Source organism: Mus musculus, chromosome X, assembly GCF_000001635.26.
Source record: "Mus musculus strain C57BL/6J chromosome X, GRCm38.p6 C57BL/6J".
Taxonomy (NCBI): Eukaryota; Metazoa; Chordata; class Mammalia; order Rodentia; family Muridae; genus Mus; species Mus musculus.
Window position 1 is genome coordinate 112,211,276 of NC_000086.7, and position 27,675 is coordinate 112,238,950.

General features: G+C 36.9%; 1 protein-coding gene across 1 annotated transcript in view; it reads left to right on the plus strand.

The window, feature by feature from the left end:
- 4933403O08Rik (RIKEN cDNA 4933403O08 gene) overlaps positions 1-27,675 on the plus strand; it is a 77,913-nt gene that overhangs the window by 39,838 nt on the left and 10,400 nt on the right. Inside the window, exons 7-8 of the mRNA XM_011247708.1 lie at positions 10,495-10,559; positions 12,038-12,138. Coding sequence (XP_011246010.1) covers positions 10,495-10,559; positions 12,038-12,138 — 166 coding nt within the window. The remainder of the gene's footprint in view (positions 1-10,494; positions 10,560-12,037; positions 12,139-27,675) is intronic.

A 27,675-nucleotide genomic window follows, 5' to 3' on the forward strand; every position in this document is an offset into this window, starting at 1 on the left:
TCAGTCTCTTGGTTGGGCCTCTCAGAGGACAGCCATTCTAGGCTCCTGTCTGTAAGCACACCATAGCATCAGCAGTAGTGTCAGGCTTTGAAGTCCCCTTGAGATGGGCCCGTCACTGGACTTCCTTTCCCTTGGGCTCTTCTCCATTTTTGATCCTGCAGTTCTTTCAGACAGGAAAGAACAAAATTCTGGGTCAGAGTTTCGACTGTGGGATGGCAACCCCATCCCTCCACTTGATGTCCTGTCTTCCTGCTGGAGGTAGACTCTAGAAGTTCCCTCTCCCCAGTGTAGGGCATTTCATCAAAGGTCTCTCCCTTTGAGTTCTGAGAGTCTCTCACCTCCCAGGTCTCTGGTATATTCTAGAGGATCCTGCCAACCCCCTATCTCTGGAGGTTGCCTGTTTCCATTCTTTCTGCTGGCCCTCAGAGCTTCAATCCTGTAGCCCGTCCCCCAATACCTGATCATGTTCCCCTTTCTCTCTCCCTATCCCCTCTCCCATCCAGGTTCCTCCTTTCCCCTGCCTCATGTGATTACTTTCTTCTCCCTCCCAAGTAGGATTTGAAGCATCCTCATTTGGACCCTTCTGCTCGTTAACCTCATTGAGCTCTGTGTATTGTATCCTGTGTAGTGTGTAATTTTTGGCTAATATCCACATATTAGTGACCACATACTATGCATGTCCTTTTGGGTCTGAGTTACCTCACTCAGGATGATATTTTCTACTTCCATCCATTTGCTTGTAAAACTCAGGATGTCCTCATTCTTAATAGCTGAGTAGTATTCTACTGTGTAAATGAACCACATTTTCTGTATCCATTCTTCTGTCATGAAACATCTGGGTTATTTCCATCTTCTGGCTAACACAGATAATGCTGTTATGAACATAGTGGAGCACATGCCCCTGTGGTATGGTGGAGCATATTGTAGCTTCCAGTGTTTTGTTAAGGTAGAATCATTAATGTATTTTCTTTTCTAGCAGCCTACAAAAATAATACCTTCCGGCACTGTGAAATCTAGCTAACACATAAAGAATTACCTTGTCAGTTTGAGGTTGATATATCTAGACCAATGTAAAGATACCTAAAAATGAGTCTATACAATTTTGGCAGAGGCTGGCCAAGTGAGGGGTACTCCTGGATAAGATATATGATCTTTATTAGTCATGACCTAGAAGATAGCATGAGTTTCACTACCTAGCATCAGTTCCTCTCACCACCCCAAAATCCAGTAGGAGAAGATGGAGACTAGATCAGGCAAATACTGCACACTCTGTTTATGTTGCAGTTGAGCAGCCACTAGTTTTAAAGTATTACTGTCAGTACCAAACTTTGCTCTACTGGCATACTTTCTTATTAAGCTAATCTGACAGAAGTCTGTTCCCTATGTTATTTTAAAAAAAGAAACAAGTAATATATAACGTTTGACTCTGAACTTTTAAGAATTCATCTTTATCAACCCCAACACAAGTCTTACATTTATTTTCAGTTTTTGCTTATATTTAACAATGTTTAACAAAACAGATTATTAAAGATTACTAAGTGTATCTGTAGAACACTTAATTTTTAAATTTTAAAAATCAATAATGCAAGAAAATGCTATCAGAAAATATAAAGAAATCCCATGGAGAATTGCAGTCTGCTTGAATCACCGAGGGCATAGAAGGAAATTTTTCATGAAAATGTTAGTGTATGTGGAAATTCATAATTCCATTAGAATGTGTATGTCAATGGATGAACACTCAGTTTAATGAAAAAATTTCTACCATAATAGCATTTGATAACTTAATAAAAATATTGAAGCTGGGCGTGGTGGCACACACCTTTAATCCCAGCACTTGGCAGGCAGATTTCTGAGTTCGAGGCCAGCCTGGTCTACAGAGTAAGTTCCAGGACAGCATGGGCTACACAGAGAAACCCTGTCTCGAAAAACCAAAAAAATAAAAAATAAATATATTAATTTTAATAGTTAGATATAGTAAAATTTAAAGTTTCTACAAGTTTATATAACATATAATTAATCTCTTACTGCTTTCTTCTTCTTTTTTTTAATTAGGTATTTTCCTCGTTTACATTTCCAATACTATCCCAAAAGTCCCCCATACCCACCCCCCCAATCCCCTATCCACCTACTCCCCCTTTTTGGCCCTGGCGTTCCCCTGTACTGGGACATATAAAGTTTGCAAGTCCAAAGGGCCTCTCTTTCCAGTGATGGCTGACTAGGCCATCTTTTGATACATATGCAGTTAGAGACAAGAGATCCGGGGTACTGGTTAGTTCATATTGTTGTTCCACATATAGGGTTGCAGTTCCCTTTAGCTCCTTGGGTACTTTCTCTAGCTCCTCCATTGGGGGCCGTGTGACCCATCCAATAGCTGACTGTGAGCATCCACTTCTGTGTTTGCTAGGCCCCGGCATAGTCTCACAAGAGATAGCTATATCAGGGTCCTTACAGCAAAATCTTGCTAGTGTATGCAATGGTGTCAGCCTTTGATGGCTGATTATGGGATGGATCCCTGGATATGGCAATCACTAGATGGGCCATCCTTTCGTCACAGCTCCAAATTTTGTCTCTGTAACTCCTTCCATGGGTGTTTTGTTCCCAATCTAGGAAGGGGCAAAGTGTCCACACTTTGGTCTTCGTTCTTCTTGAGTTTCATGTGTTTTGCAAATTGTATCTTATATCTTGTGTATCCTAAGTTTCTGGGCTAATATCCACTTATCAGTGAGTACATATTGTGCGAGTTCCTTTGTGATTGGGTTACATCACTCAGGATGATGCCCTCCAGGTCCATCCATTTGCCTAGGAATTTCATAAATTCATTCTTTTTAATAGCTAAATAGTACTCCATTGTGTAAATGCACCACATTTTCTGTATCCATTCCTCTGTTGAGGGGCATCTGGATTCTTTCCAGCTTCTGGCTATTATAAATAAGGCTGCTATGAACATAGTGGAGCATGTGTCCTTCTTACCGGTTGGGGCATCTTCTGGATATATGCCCAGGAGAGGTATTGCTGCATCCTCCTGAAGTACTATGTCCAATTTTCTGAGGAACCACCAGACTGATTTCTAGAGTGGTTGTACAAGCTTGCAATCCCACCAACAATGGAGGAGTGTTCCTCTTTCTCTACATCCACGCCAGCATCTGCTGTCACCTGAATTTTTGACCATAGCCATTCTGACTGGTGTGAGGTAGAATCTCAGAGTTGTTTTGATTTGCATTTCCCTGATGATTAAGGATGTTGAACATTTTTTCAGGTGTTTCTCTGCCATTCGGTATTCCTCAGGTGAGAATTCTTTGTTCAGTTCTGAGCCCCATTTTTAATGGGGTTAATCGATTTTCTGGAGCCCACCTTCTTGAGTTCTTTATATATATTGGATATTAGTCCCCTATCCGAGTTGGGATAGGTAAAGATCCTTTCCCAATCTGTTGGTGGTCTTTTTGTCTTATTGAAGGTGTCTTTTGCCTTGCAGAAGCTTTGCAATTTTATGAGGTCCCATTTATCGATTCTCGATCTTACAGCACAAGCCATTGCTGTTCTATTCAGGAATTTTTCCCCTGTGCCCATATCTTCAAGGCTTTCCCCCACTTTCTCCTCTATAAGTTTCAGTGTCTCTGGTTTTATGTGAAGTTCCTTAATCCACTTAGATTTGACCTTAGTACAAGGAGATAGGTATGGATCGATTCACATTCTTCTACATGATAACCACGAGTTGTGCCAGCACCATTGCTGTCTTTTTTCCACTGGATGGTTTTAGCTCCCTTGTCAAAGATCAAGTGACCATAGGTGTGTGGGTTCATCTCTGGGTCTTCAATTCTGTTCCATTGGTCTACTTGTCTGTCAGTATACCAGTACCATGCAATTTTTGTCACAATTGCTATGTATACAGCTTTAGGTCAGGCATGGTGATTCCACCAGAGGTTCTTTTATCCTTGAGAAGAGTTTTTGATATCTTAGGTTTTTTTGTTATTCCAGATGAATCTGCCGATTGCCCTTTCTAATTCATTGAAGAATTGAGTTGGAATTTTGATGGGGATTGCATTGAATCTGTAGATTGCTTTTGGCAAGATAGCCATTTTTACTATATTGATCCTACCAATCCATGAGCATGGGATATCATTCCATCTTCTGAGATCTTCTTTAATTTCTTTCTTCAGAGACTTGAAGTTCTTATCATACAGATCTTTCACTTCCTTAGTTAGAGTCACACCAAGGTATTTTATATTATTTGTGACTATTGAGAAGGGTGTTGTTTCCCTAATTTCTTTCTCAGCCTGTTTATTCTTTGTGTAGAGAAAGGCCATTGACTTGTTTGAGTTAATTTTATATCCAGCTACTTGATTGAAGCTGATTATCAGGCTTAGGAGTCCTCTGGTGGAATTTTTAGGGTCACTTATATATACTCTCATATCATCTGCAAAAAGTGATATTTTGACTTCTTCCTTTTCAATTTGTATCCCCTTGATCTCCTTTTGTTGTCGAATTGCTCTGGCTAGGACTTCAAGAACAATGTTGAATAGGTAGGGAGAGAGTGGACAGCCTTGTCTAGTCCCTGATTTTAGTGGGACTGCTTCCAGCTTCTCTCCATTTACTTTGATGTTGGCTACTGGTTTGTTGTAGATTGCTTTTATTATGTTTAGGTATGGGCTTAAATTCCTGATCTTTCCAAGACTTTTATCATGAATGGGTGTTGGATTTTGTCAAATGCTTTCTCTGCATCTAACGAGATGATCATGTGGTTTTTGTATTTGAGTTTTTTTATATACTGTATTACGTTGATGGATTTCCGTATATTGAGCCATCCCTGCATCCCTAGAATGAAACATACTTGGTCAGGATGGATGATTGTTTCGATGTGTTCTTGGATTCGGTTAGCAAGAACTTTATTGAGGATTTTTGCATCGATATTCATAAGGGAAATTGGTCTGAAGTTCTCTATCTTTGTTGGGTCTTTCTGTGGTTTAGGTATCAGAGTAATTGTGGCTTCATAGAATGAGTTGGGTAGAGTACCTTCTGTTTCTATTTTGTGGAATAGTTTGTGAAGAACTGGGATTAGATCTTCTTTGAAGGTCTGATAGAACTCTGCACTAAACCCATCTGGTCCTGGGCTTTTTTTTGGTTGGGAGACTATTAATGACTGCTTCTATTTCTTTAGGGGATATAGGACTGTTTAGATTATTAACCTGATCTTGATTTAACTTTGGTACCTGGTATCTGTCTAGAAATTTGTCCATTTCATCCAGGTTTTCCAGTTTTGTTGAGTATAGCCTTTTGTAGAAGGATCTGATGGTGTTATGGATTTCTTCAGGATCTGTTGTCATGTTTCCCTTTTCATTTCTGATTTTGTTAATTAGGATGCTTTCCCTGTGTCCTCTAGTGAGTCTGGCTAAGGGTTTATCTATCTTGTTGATTTTCTCAAAGAACCAGCTCCTCGATTGGTTGATTCTTTGAATAGTTCTTCTTGTTTCCACTTGGTTGATTTCACCCCTGAGTTTGATTATTTCCTGCCTTCTACTCCTCTTGGGTGAATTTGCTTCCTTTTGTTCTAGAGCTTTTAGGTGTGTTGTCAGGCTGCTAATGTGTGCTCTCTCTAGTTTCTTTTTGGAGGCACTCAGAGCTATGAGTTTTCCTCTTAGAAATGCTTTCATTGTGTCCCATAAGTTTGGGTATGTTGTGGCTTCATTTTCATTAAACTCCAAAAAGTCCTTAATTTCTTTCTTTATTCCTTCCTTGACTGAGGTATCATTGAGAAGAGTGTTGTTCAGTTTCCACGTGAATGTTGGCCTTCTATTATTTATGTTGATATTGAAGATCAGCCTTAGTCCATGGTGATCTGATAGGATGCATGGGACAATTTCAATATTTTTGTATATATTGAGGCTTGTTTTGTGATCAATTATGTGGTCAGTTTTGGAGAAGGTACCATGAGGTACTGAGAAGAGGTATATCCTTTTGTTTTAGGATAAAATGTTCTGTAGATATCTGTTAAGTCCATTTGTTTCATCACTTCTGTTAGTTTCACTGTGTCCCTGTTTAGTTTCTGTTTCCATGATCTGTCCATTGGTGAAAGTGGTGTGTTGAAGTCTCCCACTATTATTGTGTGAGGCGCAATGTGTGCTTTGAGCTTTACTAAAGTTTCTTTAATGAATGTGGCTGCCCTTGTATTTGGAGCATAGATATTCAGAATTGAGAGTTCTTCTTGGAAGATTATACCTTTGATGAGTATGAAGTGCCCCTCCTTGTCTTTTTTGATTACTTTGGGTTGGAAGTTGATTTCATATAGACTTAAAATAATTTATTTGGATGCAGCAACGATACTGAGATATTTTTAATAGATGTCAGAATTTTTCTGAGCCAGAAATGTAAGGAAATACATAGAAAATTTAATTTGTATTATACATTCTCTCTTTCTTTACATGCTCAGATACTAGATTTTTTTCTCCAACATATTTTAATATTTAAAATTATTTTTAAACATTATTTTTGAAGTATAAATACATTTTTAAACATTAATTATTTTGAAATATAAATTTTAGCTTTTAGAGGGTCAATGGAGGAATGACAGGTTCACCAAAGATATGAAAATACCAATAAAAATATGAAGCAAATGAAATATGAGAATTTTGAATTTTGTCAGATACCAAGCTATAAAGCACAAAATTTATTTTTCCAAAACATTAAATCTAACCCTAAGGAATGTTGTGTAATAAAACAGTCATGTAAATATTCTATACACTATCTTATATAGTAGTATATTATTTTTCTGTGACAAAATCCCTGTCAATAAACAACTTGTGGGAAGAGAAATTTATTTTGAATTATGGTATAAGAAAGGATATAATCCATTTTGGCAGAGTAAGCAAGGTAACCAGAAGGGAAGTGGTTTGTTTCACTGTTTTTGTAGTCAAGAAGCAGACAAGAAGTAGGTCTTGGCTATCAAATTTTAAGGTGACCTTTACTAATTCAGTTCTTCTGGAAAATCTCTATTTCCTAAAGGTTCTAAAACCTTTCAAAACAGCACCAAATGTTCAAATATATTAGCCCATGGAGATACCTCACATTCAGATCAAAACCTCCTGCATCTAATCCCTATAGGCTGATGAGATCTTATAATGTGAAACATATTTGTTTCAACTTCAGAAGTCCCTGAGGCCTTTAAACAATCACAACACTGTGTAATATCCCAAAGATTCTTCTGAGACTTGTGGTAATCTCTTAACTGTGATCTCTTATAAAGTCATATAAAAATAAGTTGCATGTTTCATCTTATAAAGGCACAGATGTCTCTATCTCAAAAAGGAAGAATGGGGACATAGCAAACAAAGATTTGACAAAAAAAAGACAGAAACCTCTCAGGGTAATTATCAAATTGTGGAATACCATGTACCAGCGTCTTGAGCTCATGATATATTCATCTGGACTCAAATGTGTTCAAGTAGCTGTTCCCCTCCAAATATGACACTGGAAGCACACATAGCTTCTAGGTAAGGTCAGCTTCACTCCATGCCTGCAGCTTTCTTCAGCATGCATCATATGATCCTGGTATCTCTAGCATCCTGGGGTTTCTATTGGAACTTGGGTGTCACCCAATGACCTCCTTGCAGGGAATATGACCATATCATACAACTCCTGGCATCATGTCTTTCCGTATCCTTGGTAACAGCCTTAATTACCAACTCATTCATATCTTCCATATCTGCAAAACGAGTAATTATAATGCTGTCGAATTTTAAAGACAACTCATGATGTAGTCTAGCCCCTTGTAGTAGGCAATGTTGGCTGTACCTGAAAAAAAAAAGTACTTGCACAAGCATTTTTTTTTGAGCAAGAAACACCTTCAGTAGCATTCTCAATTCAAGGCCACTCCTTTCAAATGAATTTGCATTTTTATAAGTTGGCAACTTGAATAGGTGAGGTATTGGTCGCTTTTCTACTTCAGTACAGAGTAACATCCATCCCTCCCTCTCTCCCTGCTCCTCCCTCCCCCTCTCTATCTCTCCCAACGTTACTATGCCTGTGAAATGCGGTCTCACTCTGTAGCTCTGGCTGGCCTGGAACTCACTATGTAGCACAGGGTGGCCTAGAACAGAGGTCCACCTACCTGTCTTTGGTTCTTGAGTTCAGGATTAAAGGCTTACACCACCATACTCTGGCTAGATTTCTCTTTATTGTGCCAATCAATGTAACAATTAAAATTACTTTCACTCCTGCCTTATCTGAAACTAAACTTATTCATATACCTTACCTCAGTAAATTGCATCTATACTATTTTTTTAACTTTACTTGTTACCTTCACTCATAATAGATCCAGATAAACAATTGTCATGGCATAGCCTGAATGCTATCCTGTCTTGAAATTTACTCTGCCTAACAAATTAATATATCATCTTACAATGCACAAGCAGAATGAAGCCAGATAATTGGCTAAATGTAACAGGAATGTCGTCTGTCACAGATTCTGATAGAGTACTTATTCTTTTTGAAACCTCATGAGATGAGCCTCTGCTATCCATGTTTCTCCTGGTAGTCAGAACTCCTAAGTTATAGCTCAGGTTATATTTACAGCATGTTAGGGATTGTGTAGCACAGAACTCCAAGTTCTTTTACATTCCTCCAACAGACCATTTCCAAAGGCCTACCATTTATATGATCAAATTTACCATGGCAACATCTGCATTCCTCAATGCCAAAATTTAGTATTGTTTTTCTCATTGCTGAGACCAAATATATATGCCAAGAAGCAACTAAAAAGAAGAAAGCTTTATTTTGGGAACAGTTTAAAAGTATAGTCTATCATGGTTGAAAGGCATTGCAGGAAGAATGTGAATCTAGTCACATTGCACTCAGAGTCAGGAGTCAGAATAGACAAGGAGTGGAGCCTGGATATCACAAACCAAGGGCTATTTCAGAAACTCACTTTGCCAAGCCAATTTTTGCCTCCTGAAACTTCCAAAACAGTGCTGATGGCTGGGGGCTAGATGTTCAAATACATGATCCTATAGGATCATTTTATTTTCAAACTACAATATGTAGCCACTAGTCACAAATGTCAAATACTAGAAATTAAGAAAGGAAACAAGAATTCCAACTTGATCTTGTTTTCTATATGCATGGGTCCATAAAATAACTTAAACTACTATTTTTTTTGTTAGCTGAAAAGTCCAATAAAATCTTGATATTAGGATATGTGTCTATAAAATATTAATGAAATTTCTAGTCTCATTACTATAGATCATTGATTTAATAGGCCTGTGAAGAATATGTTTTATTTTTGTAAGGTATTAGATACTATCAGTTAAAGAATTATTCTAGCCAGAAAGTTTTAAATTATAGTCTGTCACTAAGAAACAGAAATCTGTATTATATATGTATCTCATCAATAATAAGAACCTTTAAAAAATAATCTTAGTATCATAATTTTTACTGTTATAGTCCAATTCATAATTACTAAAATTATATATTTTCAATGTCAATCCACATGATAGTAAATAATTGTAGTTGAACAAAGCAAACTAAATATGAAATTTTGAGCTATTCATAACAAACATTATAAATGCTATATTATGAAGGCAACAGTATTTTTGGTAAACACATTTAATATTATTTACAGTTTAGACTGGTCACTTCTATCTTTCTTTTTTGGTACTCACGTACAGATTTCTGAAATTCAGGGAAATTAATAATGGCATTCAAATTAGTAGAAGGAGTGATTGTCTTATTCTGTTGTTAGTGTAGGCATCCAGTGACATGCCTTTTGTCTGGCAACAATTGCTCACAGATATTGTCTGATTAAAATCAGCCAATGTATCATTACATACTTTCAGCTTACTAGTATTTACCATGACTTTAATACTATGATTCATAGTATTATGAATAACAATTAATTCCATAACTCTCACTTTTGATTCCTGCACACCAGGAAAAAGAGGCAGACAGATATCTGTGAATTTAAGGCAGGCTTGGTCTACAAAGTGAGTCCAGGACTGTCAGGGCTTTGTTGCACAGAGAAACCCTATCTCAAAAAAGAAAAACAAAACAAGACAAAACAACTATGATTCATGCATATTAGGAATAAGAAACCATGACTTAGATTTTTTTTTATTTTCATACACCATCATGAAAATGTGGCCATAAATAAAATTATTGACATGTCAGCCATTTATTTCTTTATTGATAACATAGCTTAGAAGATTTGACTTTCAACCATGCAACTTTCTCTTATATCATACTGAAAGATGCTTCTTTTTTAACTGTTACACTTACCTCACATGATCTTCGTTTTCATTCTAGTTGTGACTATATTATTATTGTTATTATTATTATCATCATCATCATCATTATCAATAGGAATAATTATCATTTGATGTGAAGGCTTTTTCCTTTTAAATTTTAATGTTTCAATGAGAAAACAACAGTTCTTACCTCTTGTAATATTATACTCAATACGTATTGGCTGTTCTACTAACTAATGCTCTCCCCCATTTTATTTTTCAGTTGGGTTTGTCAGACGATAAAGTTGGCATTTGGATCATCCTTTGGAGATACAGCTGCTAATGCTGGTAATTATTACACAGTTCCAAATATTTATGACATTAAAGATGCAGAAATATGCCAGGCAGTGGCGGGCATAACTTTAACCTCAGCAAGGCAGACACATGTGGATCTGTGATTCAAGGCCAGCATGGTCTGCAGAGCAAGTGCCAGGGCTATGCAGAAAAACCCTGTCTTGAAATTTAAAAAAACAAAGAAATATGGTTTAAGTATAAATTTATAATTATTACAGCTTTCCAAGCATGATATTATCTTAAGTTTACCAAAAGTTTTACTATAATTTGTTTATCAAATACAAAACAGTTACTATTAAAATATTCATTAAAGAATTATTAAATAGTATCAAAATATTTTCATTTCTAAAACCTGGCTAAAACTAACATATATAAGCAAAATAAATATTATATCATCCTTTAGAGAGAGAAATGGCTTGGTATATTTGAAATTAGTATTTTATAGGTATAATGATACCTTTATATGCTTATTACTCTCTTGAATGCCATGTAATTGAAAGAACAAATAAATGTCTGACCTGTTCTCTAATGATTTCATGATCATGAATATAGTGGATAATCATGTCTATGCCCTTTTGTAATACTGGATATAATTCTGTTTTTTGTAGATAAAAAATTTGAGAACAGGAAATAGTACCTGCAGATACTTAGTTCCCTTCAAAATTAGTAAATAAGATTTGATCACTTTCATAGAAGAATCACTTAAAATTTCCTTGAGATCAACGAAACAATAAACATTTTATAAAATAGTATCATGTGTATTTTCCAATAATTTTTAAAACTCACTCATGTAATCTGACCTAGAAATTAAAGGAAAAAGAATAAAGGTGGGATAGGCTTATAGAGCAAATAAATATATTTTAGTCATTTTCATATTTATCAAGAAATTAAAAATTATTTATAAAATTGTAATATTTTTTGATAATAAGTTGCATTACACTTTTATCACAGAATTAGAGCATTTCAGGCTTAGAGCAAAGTTCATTAATATGAGTGAATAAAAAATAAAATTGCTTAAAGAGTTATTTATGATAGTTAATTTTTTAGAGAACTAATCCCCCAACACACAGAAGCACACACATACTCAAAAATGAAGATCAGCAAAGCACAATCTCTTCATATTACACTCACTACTCACTAGTATTTGCATAGTTGAGCTCAATTCAGTTGTCTTAAAATAGCACCAGGAAACAATATCATATAGCTAAAAATCCTAGAAACAGCAAAAGCAATAGCAGTATAACTAAAATATCAAGGGTAGTTGAATACAGTGGTCTGTGTATACACTAAATAGGCTACGTGACAGAAGGGGAGACAATAACAATGTTCATTTTCAAATGTGTTATATTATCTCGTTTCAATCTCTAGATAATCTGTTCAATCATGTAGATAATGCTGTCACAAAATTTGTGAGTTTCCAACTTTACTGTTGATAAAAGAATTCAGATTCAGAGGCCCATATTTTCTTACAGAATACAGACTTGCAAGTACTTCGGTTTATGCAAAATGTCTTGTGGCCTTGAAAAGAAATTTCCCTGTGATTTGGTGTGACTACTGCCAAGAAGCAACAACCGTAAGCAATATCACTATTTATATACTGATCAATACCAATCAAATGCATAAAACTCATACTTTATAGTCAGCAGTATAAAAAAAGTATATTTGTATCATAATCCAGATATTATGTATAAAAAATCTTAAGTGTGAAATATGAATTTCTCTTTAATAATAGAAGAATCCATAGAGAAATAAATAACAAAAGTATACTGATATTTCTTGCCTTCACTTTGGAGTCCTGGTTAATTAACAATGGTCTGATAAGTGGGCATTTAAGATACAGATTTTTATTTTTCAACTATTGAAAGGATGGTGTCAAGTTGAGTTGAGCATAAGAATGATATTTTCAAATAATAAAATTCTTATTATAATATCATTTTTATTTAGTTTACAAAATAATCCCAGAAGTCTATAGTTTCAAGTAGGTTTCTTTTTACTTTCTTGATTACTTTTTTATGTTTTTATTGCATATTTTATTTATTTACATTTCAAATATTATCCCCTTTCCCAATTTACTCTCCAAAAACCCCCTATCCCATCCTCCCTCCCGCTGCTTCTATGAGGGTGCTCTCCCACCCACCCTTGATGACTTTTTTTACATTTAGGCTGTGTGTGTGTGTGTGTGTGTGTGTGTGTGTGTGTGTGTGTGTGTGTGTGAAGGGGACTTATTATTAATTACAGTGCTTACAGGCTATTGTCCAGCTCATCCAACAAATACTGTCTGGCAATGAAAAGTCCAAAAATCTAGAAGTGGTTCAGTTCACATGGCTAGAATTCTGAGCTGTTCTTAAGTACACACCAGAAACTAGAAGTAGGCTCTAATGCCAGAAAGAAAAAAGAAAAAGAAAAAGAAAAAGAAAAGGAGAAAGAAAAAGAAAAAGAAAAAGAAAAAGAACTTGCCAACAAGAGTGAGGTCAAGCAAGCAAAGAGCAAAGCTTCCTTTTTTATATAGGGTGCCAACAAAATGTATGGTCCAGAATAAAGGTGGATATTTCCACTTCAAAAGACCTGGAATAAAGTTGGGTTATCCACTCCAAATGATTAGGAAAACATCCCTCATAAGTATACGTAGTTGATTGGGTATTAGTTAATTCCATATATATCCAGCCATCCCACCAGCAAAACCCCCATTAACAGATAAGATCAGGGGACAATAATGAATTTTAATGATGGAGGACAATATCAAGACAATAATAAATATACACACATATAAAGAAAATAATTGAATATGACCAAAACTTCCAAAGTCTGACATATATTCCAGAGACTGAATCTAAGAATACATAGGCTAGAAGTATCTGATATAAAGTCAAGAGTTTTGGGCAACTTAGTCAATGAACTATACCTGAGAATTTCATAAACCTAAAGAACAAAACATATCTAAGTATTTAAACCTGCAAATAGACATGTTCAGAGAAGCTACTTCTACAACATATCATAGTCAAGATGTCAAAACTACAGTGTAAAGACATAGAACTTAAGCTATTAGTAAAAAGTGGCAGTTCATGGAGGCAGAGACATCAGTAACTATAAAAGCAAGGAACACATGCAATAATATATTTCAAGACCTGAGCATAAATAATTGTCAATCAAGACAATTATACCTGTCAAAGTTATCTATTAAAATTGATGAAAAATAAGAATATTTCAATACTTGCATAGGTTATGCTACTCCATGACTCACAAACACATACTTGAATACATTTCATGAAAGCAATTGATGAGAGAAATGAACCAGGAAGAAATTAATCATGTTCAAAACAGCAAATTAGCAAATATCCAATGCTACCAGGGAGGATGAAAAACCTACCAAGAAACCAAACAACTAGAACAACCAGCAAAAGCATTTTTAATAGCAAACACTTCTCAACAATAGTCTTGAATGAAAATAGCTTCAACTCACCAAATAAAAACACAGAAGTAAATGGATTAGAATATAAGTTTCTGCTATTCTTTGTCTAAAAAAGAAAAAACAACTCACATAAATAGGAAAATTGAATCTATGTATAAAAATCAAACCAACAAATGGAAGTTAAAACAAACTAGAATAATAGTTCTCATATCTCATAATGTAGACTTCAGCCCCAAGGTATAAAACTACTGTACATGTTCATGTACCAAGTCTCAAGAGTCCCTAATTTCATTAAATTATCAGTAGGGGTAAAAACACCAAGGAGGGGAGTCGCCCGACACCCGCAAGGGCCCACACAGGATTCCCCACGGGATCCTAAGACCTCTGGTGAGTGGAACACAGCGTCTGCCGCAATCCAATAGCGCGGAACCTGAGACTGCGGTAAATAGGGAAGCAGACTACCCAGGCCTGACCTGGGGCACAAGTCCCTTCCGCCCCACTCGAACACCGGGGTACCTTGCCAGCTGAGTCGCCCGACAACTGCAAGGGACACACAGGATTCCCCAGGGGATCCTAAGACCTCTAGTGAGTGGAACACAACTTCTGCCAGGAGGCAGGTTCGAACACCAGATATCTGGGTACCTTCCCTGCAAGAAGAGAGCTTGCCTGCAGAGAATACTCTGCCCACTGAAACTAAGGAGAGAGCTAGCCTCCCAGGTCTGCTTATAGAGGCTAACAGAGTCACCTGAAGAACAAGCTCTTACCAGAGACAACTATAACAGCTAGCTTCAGAGATTACCAGATGGGGAAAGGCAATCAAGACCACTCACCATCATCAGAACGCAGCACTCCCACCCTACCTAGTCCTGGGCACCCCAACACAACCGAAAATCTAGACCCAGATTTAAAAACATTTCTCATGATGATGATAGATGACATCAAGAAGGACTTTCATAAGTCACTTAGAGAATTACAGGAGAGCACTGCTAAAGAGTTACAGGCCCTTAAAGAAAAGCAGGAAAACACAACCAAACAGGTAGAAGTCCTTAAAGAAAAACAGGAAAACACATCCAAACAGGTGATGGAAATGAACAAAACCATACTAGAACTAAAAAGGGAAGTAGACACAATAAAGAAAACCCAAAGCGAGGCAACGCTGGAGATAGAAACCCTAGGAAAGAGATCTGGAACCATAGATGCGAGCATCAGCAACAGAATACAAGAAACGGAAGAGAGAATCTCAGGTGCAGAAGATTCCATAGAGAACATCGACACAACAGTCAAAGAAAATACAAAATGCAAAAGGATCCTAACTCAAAACATCCAGGTAATCCAGGACACAATGAGAAGACCAAACCTACGGATAATAGGAATTGATGAGAATGAAGATTTTCAACTTAAAGGGCCAGCTAATATCTTCAACAAAATAATAGAAGAAAACTTCCCAAACAAAGAAAGAGATGCCCATGATCATACAAGAAGCCTACAGAACTCCAAATAGACTGGACCAGAAAAGAAATTCCTCCCGACACATAATAATCAGAACAAATGCACTAAATAAAGAGAGAATATTAAAAAGCAGGAAGGGAGAAAGGTCAAGTAACATATAAAGGCAGGCCTATCAGAATTACACCAGACTTTTCACCAGAGACTATGAAAGCCAGAAGAGCCTGGACAGATGTTATACAGACACTAAGAGAACACAAATGCCAGCCCAGGCTACTATACCCGGCCAAACTCTCAATTACCATAGATGGAGAAACCAAAGTATTCCACGACAAAACCAAATTCACACATTATCTCTCCACGAATCCAGCCCTTCAAAGGATAATAACAGAAAAGAAGCAATACAAGGACAGAAATCATGCCCTAGAACAAGCAAGAAAGTAATCCCTCAACAAACCAAAAAGAAGACAGCCACAAGAACAGAATGCCAACTCTAACAACAAAAATAAAAGGAAGCAACAATTACTTTTCCTTAATATCTCTCAATATCAATGGACTCAATTCCCCAATAAAAAGACATAGACTAACAGACTGGCTACACAAACAGGACCCAACATTCTGCTGCTTACAGGAAACCCATCTCAGGGAAAAAGACAGACACTACCTCAGAGTGAAAGGCTGGAAAACAATTTTCCAAGCAAATGGTCTGAAGAAACAAGCTGGAGTAGCCATTCTAATATCGAATAAAATCGACATCCAACCTAAAGTTATCAAAAAAGGCAAGGAGGGACACTTCATACTCATCAAAGGTAAAATCCTCCAAGAGGAACTCTCAATTCTGAATAACTACGCTCCAAATGCAAGGGCAGCCACATTCATTAAAGACACTTTAGTAAAGCTCAAAGCACACATTGCAACTCACACAATAATAGTGGGAGACTTCAACACACCACTTTCATCAATGGACATATTGTGGAAACAGAAACTAAACAGGGACACAGTGAAACTAACAGAAGTTATGAAACAAATGGACCTGACAGATATCTACAGAACATTTCATCCTAAAACAAAAGGATATACCTTCTTCTCAGCACCTCAGGGGACCTTCTCCAAAATTGACCATATAATTGGTCACAAAACAGGCATCAACAGATACAAAAATATTGAAATTGTCCCATGTATCCTATCAGACCACCATGGCCTAAGACTGATCTTCAATAACAACATAAATAATGGAAAGCCAACATTCACATGGAAACTGAGCAACACTCTTCTCAATGATAACTTGGTCAAGGAAGGAATAAAGAAAGAAATTAAAGACTTTTTAGAGTTTAATGAAAATGAAGCCACAACGTACCCAAACCTATGGGACACAATGAAAGCATTTCTAAGAGGGAAACTCATAGCTCTGAGTGCCTCCAAGAAGAAAGGGGAGAGAGCACATACTACCAGCTTGACAACAAATCTAAAAGCTCTAGAAAAAAAGGAAGCAAATTCACCCAAGAGGAGTAGACGGCAGGAAATAATCAAACTCAGGGGTGAAATCAACCAAGTGGAAACGAGAACTATTCAAAGAATTAACCAAACGAGGAGTTGGTTCTTTGAGAAAATCAACAAGATAGATAAACCCTTAGCTAGACTCACTAGAAGGCACAGGGACAAAATCCTAATTAACAAAATCAGAAATGAAAAGGGAGACATAACAACAGATCATGAAGAAATCCAAAACACCATCAGATCCTTCTACAAAAGGCTATACTCAAAAAAATGGAAAACCTGGACGAAATGGACAAATTTCTGGACAGATACCAGGTACCAAAGTTGAATCAGGATCAAGTTGACCATCTAAACATTCCCATATCACCTAAAGAAATAGAAGCAGTTATTAATAGTCTCCCAGCCAAAAAAAGGCCAGGACCAGACGGGTTTAGTGCAGAGTTCTATCAGACCTTCAAAGAAGATCTAACTCCAGTTCTGCACAAACTATTTCACAAAATAGAAGTAGAAGGTACTCTACCCAACTCATTTTATGAAGCCACAATTGCTCTGATACCTAAACCACAGAAAGATCCAACAAAGATAGAGAACTTCAGACCAATTTCTCTTATGAATATCGATGCAAAATTCCTCACTAAAATTCTTGCTAACCGAATCCAAGAACACGTTAAAGCAATCATCCATCCTGACCATGTAGGTTTTATTCCAGGGATGCAGGGATGGTTTAATATACGAAAATCCATCAATGTAATCCATTATATAAACAAACTCAAAGACAAAAACCACATGATCATCTCGTTAGATGCAGAAAAAGCATTTGACAAGATTCAACACCCATTCATGATAAAAGTCTTGGAAAGATCAGGAATTCAAGGCCCATACCTATACATGATAAAAGCAATCTACAGTAAACCAGTAGCCAACATCAAAGTAAATGGAGAGAAGATGGAAGCAATCCCACTAATATCAGGGACTAGACAAGGCTGCCCACTTTCTCCCTACCTTTTCAACATAGTACTTGACGTATTAGCCAGAGCAATTGGACAACAAAAGGAGATCAAGGGGATACAAATTGGAAAAGAGGAAGTCAAAATATCACTTTTTGCAGATGATATGATAGTATATATAAGTGACCCTAAAAATTCCACCAGAGAACTCTTAAACCTGATAAACAGGTTTGATGAAGTAGCTGGATATAAAATAAACTCAAACAAGTCAATGGCCTTTCTCTACACAAAGAATAAACAGGCTGAGAAAGAAATTAGGGAAACAACACCCTTCTCAATAGTCACAAATAATATAAAATATCTCGGCGTGACTCTAACTAAGGAAGTGAAACATCTGTATGATAAAATCTTCAAGTCTCTGAAGAAAGAAATTAAAGAAGATCTCAGAAAATGGAAAGATCTCCCATGCTCATGGATTGGCAGGATCAACATTGTAAAAATGGCTATCTTGCTAAAAGCAATCTACAGATTCAATGCAATCCCCATCAAAATTCCAACTCAATTCTTCAACGAATTAGAAAGGGCAATCAGCAGATTCATCTGGAATAACAAAAAACCTAGGATAGCAAAAACTCTTCTCAAGGATAAAAAAACCTCTGGTGGAATCACCATGCCTGACCTAAAGCTTTACTACAGAGCAATTGTGATAAAAACTGCATGGTACTGGTATAGAGACAGACAAGTACACCAATGGAATAGAATTGAAGACCCTCAGATGAACCCACACACCTATGGTCACTTGATCTTCGACAAAGGAGCTAAAACCATCCAGTGGAAGAAAGACAGCATTTTCAACAAATGGTGCTGGCACAACTGGTTGTTATCATGTAGAAGAATGCGAATCGATCCATACCTATCTCTTTGTACTAAGGTCAAATCTAAGTGGATCAAGGAACTTCACATAAAACCAGAGACACTGAAACTTATAGAGGAGAAAGTGGGGAAAAGCCTTGAAGATATGGGCACAGGGGAAAAATTCCTGAACAGAACAGCAATGGCTTGTGCTGTAAGATCGAGAATTGACAAATGGGACCTAATGAAACTCCAAAGTTTCTGCAAGGCAAAAGACACCGTCAATAAGACAAAAAGACCACCAACAGATTGGGAAAGGATCTTTACCTATCCTAAATCAGATAGGGGACTAATATCCAACATATATAAAGAACTCAAGAAGGTGGACTTCAGAAAATCAAATAACCCCATTAAAAAATGGGGCTCAGAACTCAACAAAGAATTATCACCTGAGGAATACCAAATGGCAGAGAAGCACCTGAAAAAATGTTCAACATCCTTAATCATCAGGGAAATGCAAATCAAAACAACCCTGAGATTCCACCTCACACCAGTCAGAATGGCTAAGATAAAAAATTCAGGTGACAGCAGATGCTGGCTTGGATGTGGAGAAAGAGGAACACTCCTCCATTGTTGGTGGGATTGCAGGCTTGTACAACCACTCTGGAAATCAGTCTGGCGGTTCCTCAGAAAATTGGACATAGTACTACCGGAGGATCCAGCAATACCTCTCCTGGGCATATATCCAGAAGATGCCCCAACTGGTAAGAAGGACACATGCTCCACTATGTTCATAGCAGCCTTATTTATAATAGCCAGAAGCTGGAAAGAACCCAGATGCCCCTCAACAGAGGAATGGATACAGAAAATGTGGTACATCTACACAATGGAGTACTACTCAGCTATTAAAAAGAATGAATTTATGAAATTCCTAGCCAAATGGATGGACCTGGAGGGCATCATCCTGAGTGAGGTAACACATTCACAAAGGAACTCACACAATATGTACTCACTGATAAGTGGATATTAGCCCAAAACCTAGGATACCCAAGATATAAGATACAATTTCATAAACACATGAAACTCAAGAAAAATGAAGACTGAAGTGTGGACACTACGCCCCTCCTTAGAAGTGGAAACAAAACACCCTTGGAAGGAGTTACAGAGACAAAGTTTGTAGCTGAGATGAAAGGATGGACCATGTAGAGACTGCCATATCCAGGGATCCACCCCATAATCAGCATCCAAACGCTGACACCATTGCATACACTAGCAAGATTTTATCGAAAGGACCCAGATGTAGCTGTCTCTTATGAGACTATGCCGGGGCCTAGCAAACACAGAAGTGGTTGCTCACAGTCAGCTATTGGATGGACCACAGGGCCCCCAATGAAGGAGCTAGAGAAAGTACCCAAGGAGCTAAAGGGATCTGCAACCCTATAGGTGGAACAGCATTATGAACTAACCAGTACCCCGGAGCTCTTGACTCTAGCTGCATATGTATCAAAGGATGGCCTAGTCGGCCATCACTGTAAAGAGAGGCCCATTGGACAGCAAAATTTATATGCCCCAGTACAGGGGAACGCCAGGGCCAAAAAGGGGGAGTGGGTGGGTAGGGGAGTGGGGGTGGGTGGGTATGGGGGACTTTTGGTATAGCATTGGAAATGTAAATGAGCTAAATACCTAATAAAAAATTTAAAAAAAATGAATTTATGAAATTCCTAGCCAAATGGATGGACCTGGAGGGCATCATCCTGAGTGAAGTAACACATTCATAAAGGAACTCACACAATATGTACTCACTGATAAGTGGATACTAGCCCAAAACTTAGGATACCCAAGATATAAGATACAATTTGCTAAACACATGAAACTCAAGAAAAATGAAGACTGAAGTGTGGACACTACGCCCCTCCTTAGAAGTGGAAACAAAACACCCATGGAAGGAGTTACAGAGACAAAGTTTGGAGCTGAGACGAAAGGATGGACCATCTAGAGACTGCCATATCCAGGGATCCACCCCATAATCAGCATCCAAACGCTGACACCATTGCATACACTAGCAAGATTTTATCGAAAGGACCCAAATGTAGCTGTCTCTTGTGAGACTATGCCAGGGCCTAGCAAACACAGAAGTGGATGTTCACAGTCAGCTAATGGATCGATCACAGGGCTCCCAATGGAGGAGCTAGAGAAAGCACCCAAGGAACTAAAGGGAACTGCAACCCTATAGGTGGAACAACAATATGAACTAACCAGTACCCCGGATCTCTTGTCTCTAGCTGCATATGTATCAAAGGATGGCCTAGTCGGCCATCACTGGAAAGAGAGGCCCATTGGACACGCAAACTTTATATGCCCCAGTACAGGGGAACGCCAGGGCCAAAAAGTGGGTGTTTAGTGGAGTGGGGGTGGGTGGGTATGGGGCACTTTTGGTATAGCATTGGAAATGTAAATGAGCTAAATACCTAATAAAATGGGGGAAAAACACCAAGGAGGTTCTGAAATAATACCTAGTGGAAGACTTCAGAATCCAGCCATCCATCTAGATTGAACACAAAAATTGCCAAAGAAACTTCAGAGATAAATTATATCATAGATGAGCTTGGTTTAACAGATAACTACATAATAGTTCATTTAACAAATAGGGAATATACAATCTTTTTCAGCTCATAATTTATTGTGTTGTATTTATTTCTATATCTGCAGCAATTATTTATGTTTTGATGTGTTTTTAAAAGTTTTATGTAGGTAAGTCTGTGCTCACATACAAGCTTATGATTGCCTCTTGCCTATAATACTCCCTATAAAGTATTAATTATAAATATGAATATTTCCTTATGAATATTCAAACATATAGTTTAAAGGATGAACTTTAATTCCTTAAAGTTTTTTTTTTTTGTGGAGCACTTTATTAAACTCATCTCTAAGTACTATTTTAAAAATATTATTAAATTCTTTTTTATTAATTATTTTATTTTCATTTTAAATGTTGTCTCCCTTCCCAGTCCCTCCTCCATGAACCCTTCACCTCACCCGACTCCCCTTTACCTCTATGAGGGTGCTCCACCACTCACTCACCCCTCTAGAAATCCCCTTCTCTGAGGTATCAAACCTCCACAAGCCCAAGCGCATCCCCTCCCACTGAGGGTAAATAAGGCAGTTTTCTGCTACATATGTAGTGGGAGCCAAGGACAGGCCCATGTATGCTCTTTGGTTTGTGACTTAGTCCCTGGGAACTCTGAGGGATCCGGTTAGTTGATACTATTGTTCTTCCTATGTGGTTGCTGTCCATTTCAGCTCCTCCATTTCTTCCCCTAACTCTTCCATTAGTGTTCCTATTAAATTTGTATACAAAGTTATAGTGTATTTTGATCATATTAAGCCCTCCAACTTTTCCAATGACTACTCTCCCCTGCCATGTCTACTAGCAGCAACTTTGAGATTTCCCTTTTTTTTGAATCTTCACCAAAATGCAGTCTATTTTTTCAGCACACACACACACACACTTATTTTGAATGATAAAATGGAGTTAATTGAGGAAGATGCTGATTTGAGAGGTCCACATTAATGTCTCTGAATTTTTTGGTTTTTTTTTGTTTTATTTAAAATATTTTTTTCATACAGTATAGCCTTATTAGGTTTTCTCTCCCTCTGCTCCTCCCAGTTCCTCCCCACCTCCTCTCCCATCCAGATCAATCCCCTTTCTGTCTCTGATTAGGTAACAAACAGACATCTAAGTGACAATAATAAAATAAAACACAGACAAACACATCAGAATAGAACAAAACAAACAAACAGATGAAAAAAAAATCCCAAAAGGCATGAGAAACAGATATAAATGTGGAGAAGTTCACACACTCAAGAATCCCATGAAAACACAGAATCAAGACATTATATGTACAAAGGACTTGTAGGCATAAAGAGAGAGAAAAAAGTAAAAATAAAAATTAAGTTTTTGTTCTTTCCCCCACTGAGTCTATTTTGTTTTGCCCATGAAATCTTGGGAGTAGAACCAGTCCTGGAATACGCTAACCTACTAGGGAGTCACATCATTACACAAAACTAACTCTGTCCTGGCAACTATTAAATATCAGTAGTTCCTCACCTAATGGTGATATTTCATGCTCACCTTACACCCTCTATGCTAGAATTTATCTGGCTCAATCTTGTACAAATTTTGTGCAAGCTGTCCCAATTACAGTGAATTTATATATATATATATATATATATATATATATATATATATATATATATATATAGAATTTATATATATATATATAGAATTTATATATATATATATATAACTGTCCTTTAGTATCTGGAAAACATAGTTTCTTGGTGTTATCTATGAATGCCATCTTTATTTCCTCAGATGAATTGATATGATGAGAGTCATACCTAAGTTGTGTGAATACAAAGCTTGGGCTGAGCCAGAGCCTTTCCTTCTCTGTTCTAACTATCCCTTGTCCTGGGCCTAGACACTTTTAGGCTCCATACAATCTAATCTTCCAAGTTGACTGATTCAATCCAGCTTTTCCCAGCTTCTGACTGAATTGCTTTGCTTGCCCTATACAAACCTTGGCAATCTGTTCCAATCTTCTGGTTTCTTGTTATTCTTTGGCTTGTTCTGTCTTCACCTGTGTCTGGTTCATTCTCTCTACAACCTGTGTCTGTAAAACTGTTTCAGAAAAAAAAATGCTATATATACACCACTCATATACTTTCTTTCTGTCTCTGTCTCTGTCTCTGTGAATGTGTCTCTGTTTATCTAATTGTCTCTCTCTGTATCCCCCCTCCCTCTCTATTTTTCTCTCTCTAAATAGTCTCTATTTCCTGTGTTGTTCTCATGTGAATTAGATGTATCCTATCTCTGACTTATTCTGTCAAATCTTTCTCTGATTCATCACTTTGTCTACTCCTCAATAAGACATCACTTTCAAACATGGCTGTTTCATTCTACAAGCTAACCTTACCTTCATTGTTTGAGATTAAAAGTGTATACAATGGGCATGTGTGTTTGAGACAGATCATACTATAATTAAGGGCTTGTCTGCATTTGGGCCAGATCATATCTTTGGATGTGATCCCTTGTCAGAACAGCCATGTTGCTGGATTAAAATTTCTCTATAGGTATCCACCACTTTTAGCTCTTAAAATATTCTGCCCCCTCTTTCTCAAAGATTCCTGAGCCTTGGGGATAGGACTAAAACCCATTCAAGGCTGAACATACTACACTCTCTTATTTTCTGGACATTGACCAGTTAAGGACTTTCTGAGTTAATGTCCATTGAAATATAGAAACTATATATGTATATATTTGTATGTATGTATGTATATATATGTATATATATATATGTATATATATATATATATATCCTTAACAAATGCAAAAAAAGGAATAAAATAATTCCCTGCCTCTCATCAAACCACAATGGAATTAAACTTCAAATAAATAGTAAAATAAACCTCAGAAATTATAAAATACTTGGAAACCAAATAATATACTACAGTAGAAATTAAAGAGGGTCTTTGATAATCACAAAATCAAATGAAAATGAGAGCACAGCCTATCAAGAAAGACTATAATTAATAACCTAGTGATGTAACTCAAGGCTCTAAAAAAAATAAAAAGTCAAACAAATGCAGAGGATGGCAAGGAACATTGAAAATCATGGCAGAAATTGATAGAGACAAAAAGCTGTGTTTTTCCTTTGGAAAGATTAAAAAGACTGGCAAACCAAACCAAAGATATAGAGAAAGGCCCAAATTAATAAAATTAGAGATGAAAGGGGAGTTAATACAACATAATCTTATTAACATATAAAAAATCTCAAAAATTACTGATCAATTTATTTCAGAATCGAGTTAAGAAGATGATACATCTTGACAAAGTTAGTTTCACCCAAGGGATACAAAATACACAAATCAATAAATATAACACATCATATTAATGGATGTAAAAATAGAAATCATCTAATCTTCTTACCAAAGAAGAGTCATATAACAATGCTCAGTATGTCTTCATAATAAAAGCCCTGAATAAACTACAACATATTCCAGCATAAAAGCTATATATAACAAACCTATAGTTCACATTATACTATAACAGGAAAAAATGAAAGCATTTCAACCAAAGTTCAGATTGAGATGAAGTGCTCATTCTCTTCATTTCAATTCAGTATAGAGGCTAAAGTCTCAGCTAGAGAAATGAAAGCAAGACAAAAATGTAAAGGGGACACACACTGTTGGTAAGGAAGATGTTACACTATCCCTATTTACAGAAAACATGATACTACTAAAAGACCCAAGGACTCAACCAACAAAACCTTTTAGATTTGATAAACACTCTCAATAATGTTACAGTACACACAATCAACATACAAAAACCAGTAGACTTTATATATGCCAATAACAAACATTAAGAGTGAAATTTGGAAAAACATCACATTCGTAATAGAACTAAAAGTAAAGAAAAATCAAACAATTTAATAAGGTAAAAGACCTCTACCAGGAAATTTTAAGATGCTGAAAATTCTTTTAAGAAAGATATTATATAGTGGAAAGAATTTCCACACTCCTGGATTGAAGTAATTAATATTTCAAAAATGGCTATACTATCAAAAGTAAGTAAGCTCTAAATTCAATACTATCCTATTCAGAATTTTGGTGATATTCTTCACAAAACTAAAAAAGAAAATAATCTTAAAATTCATATGGAGACACAAAGTACCATACAGAGACAAAGCAAGTTGAAGCAGAAAAGGCACAGTCAGAATTATAATTTTTCCTTTCCTCAAAATATATGTCAGAACTAGAATGACAAAAGACAGCATGGTAATGTCACAAAAACAAATTCTTTAGACAAATGCAACATAATAGATAATCCAAAAGTAAATCCACACAGCTGTGTACATCTAATTATTAACAGATATATTTAAAACATAACTGAAAAAATATGTCTCATTCAATAAATGGCACCAGCAAACCTGGACAATTACCTACAAAAAATAAGTTAGATCCACTTTGGAAATATTAAAAATGGATCAAAATCCTTAATTTAAACTTGTAAATACTAAAACTGTTAATGTAAAACATAAGGCAAACGTTGAGACATAGTTATAGGCAACAGCTTTCTGACTAGAACCCCAATAGCATACTAAATAGACCCAAGAATTGATAGGATTAAACAAAGTTTAAAACTTCTGCACAGCAAAAGAATTTATCAATAGAGTAGAGAGAGATTATATGCAATAGGAGAAGGTCTTAACCAGGTATACTGCAGACAGTAAATCAGCCAATGAGCAGTTGAGGCAGTGCTCAAAATTAGAAACACAAGTGACCAATAAATACTTCAAAATATTCTACATCCTGAGCTATAGAGGAATTTAACAATAAAAATACTTTTTTCTTGGATATTTTCTTTATTTACATTTCAAATGTTTTCCCCATAAAGTATTACAGAGTTAGGAGATGTAAAAATAAATTAAACTCCTATTCAAGTTATTAATATAGCATGTAACTGATAAATACTAACTAAAAGTTTTCAATATAATACTTTTTCTTTAATGTCACTCTTTCTTTGATTTCATTTATACAACTACTATATGGTAGAAACTAGAGAAAAACAAAAAGGCCAGTAGCCTCATTAATCAAATGTTACCAATAGTTAGCGAATGTGATGAACTTTACCATAGCTTCCTTGGGTGTGTGCCAGTGTGTGTCTTTTTTTCTTTTTCTTTTTCTTGTTCTTTTTTTTTTATTAGAACACAATGTGAAGTAGTAGCCAGGCAAATCAATTAATGCTAACTCTGTGAGAATGAGTGTTTGAAGCTGCTTTAACTCTATTTCATCTCCTTCAATGTTTGCTAGGCCCTGGGGTTTCAACACGATTCTAAACTGTTGGTTTGTAAAGTAACAGTTTGTAAAACTGGAGGAGACAGTGATGTTGGAATGGGGAAAATGAACACACAAGAAGCTCACTATTTTAATTCAACCACTCACATTGAACAAATGAGCAGGAGTTACTTCAAGTCTTTGGCTAATTTCTAGAGTTTTGAAAGTTGATTTTGATGTTTTCTGCCAGATTTTTTCAGTGCATTTATTAGAATTTTGTGTACACTAGAAAAGTTTATTTGTTGGGAACAAAAAAGGGGGCCCAGGGGAGAGGGAGAAGGGGAAGACCCACACCCTGCCAGAGTTTTACCTATTCTCTGGTCTGGAGCATAAGTTCAGGCGTGGGAGAGCTGCCATACACTTTCCACCCATTCCTGGGTGGGCATTCAAGCCTCTGATCCACACTTCAGGGGGTGGCCAAGGGGCAACCCTACCTGGGAACCCCGGAGCTACTTTGCTAAAGCCACCAGTGTTATAGGAGAAAGGGATGAGGGAAGAGGTTCCCAGCACCAACCAGAGTGAGTGCAGTAGATCTTGACTGGAGCACAGGAAGGCCTTCTAACAGGAGATTAGAAATGGCTCATTAGGAGAAAGCCTGTCCCATCCTCCAAGCGCAGTGGGCCTTGATGAGCAGAGACATTCTATGGTTTTAGAACTTTATTATAGAAATGCAGGGGGGAAGAGAGAAGGTAGAAAGAGAGGGGGTAAGGAGAGGGAGACAGAGACAGAGACAGAGAGAGAGAGAGAGAGGAAAGGCTAGAGAGAAAGAGAAAGACAGAAAGAGGAGAGGAGAGGAGAAGACAAAGAGAAAGGGAAGAGAAGAGAGGAGTGAGAGAAATGAGAGGTACGAGAACAAAGGAGTAAGAGAGAGCTAAGAGAGTGAGGTGGGGCTAAACAGCCCTTTTTATGGTCTTTACTGTGGCTAGGTAACTAGGGAGGAGTTTAGCCTGAAGGTCAGAAGCTTGGGCCATTGTGTACACAACTTCTAGCCATGCTTCTCTTGTGGAGGCTGTGGGGGATGGTCACTTAGGCAGGAGCCAGAGTTCCAGGAGCATAAGGGAAC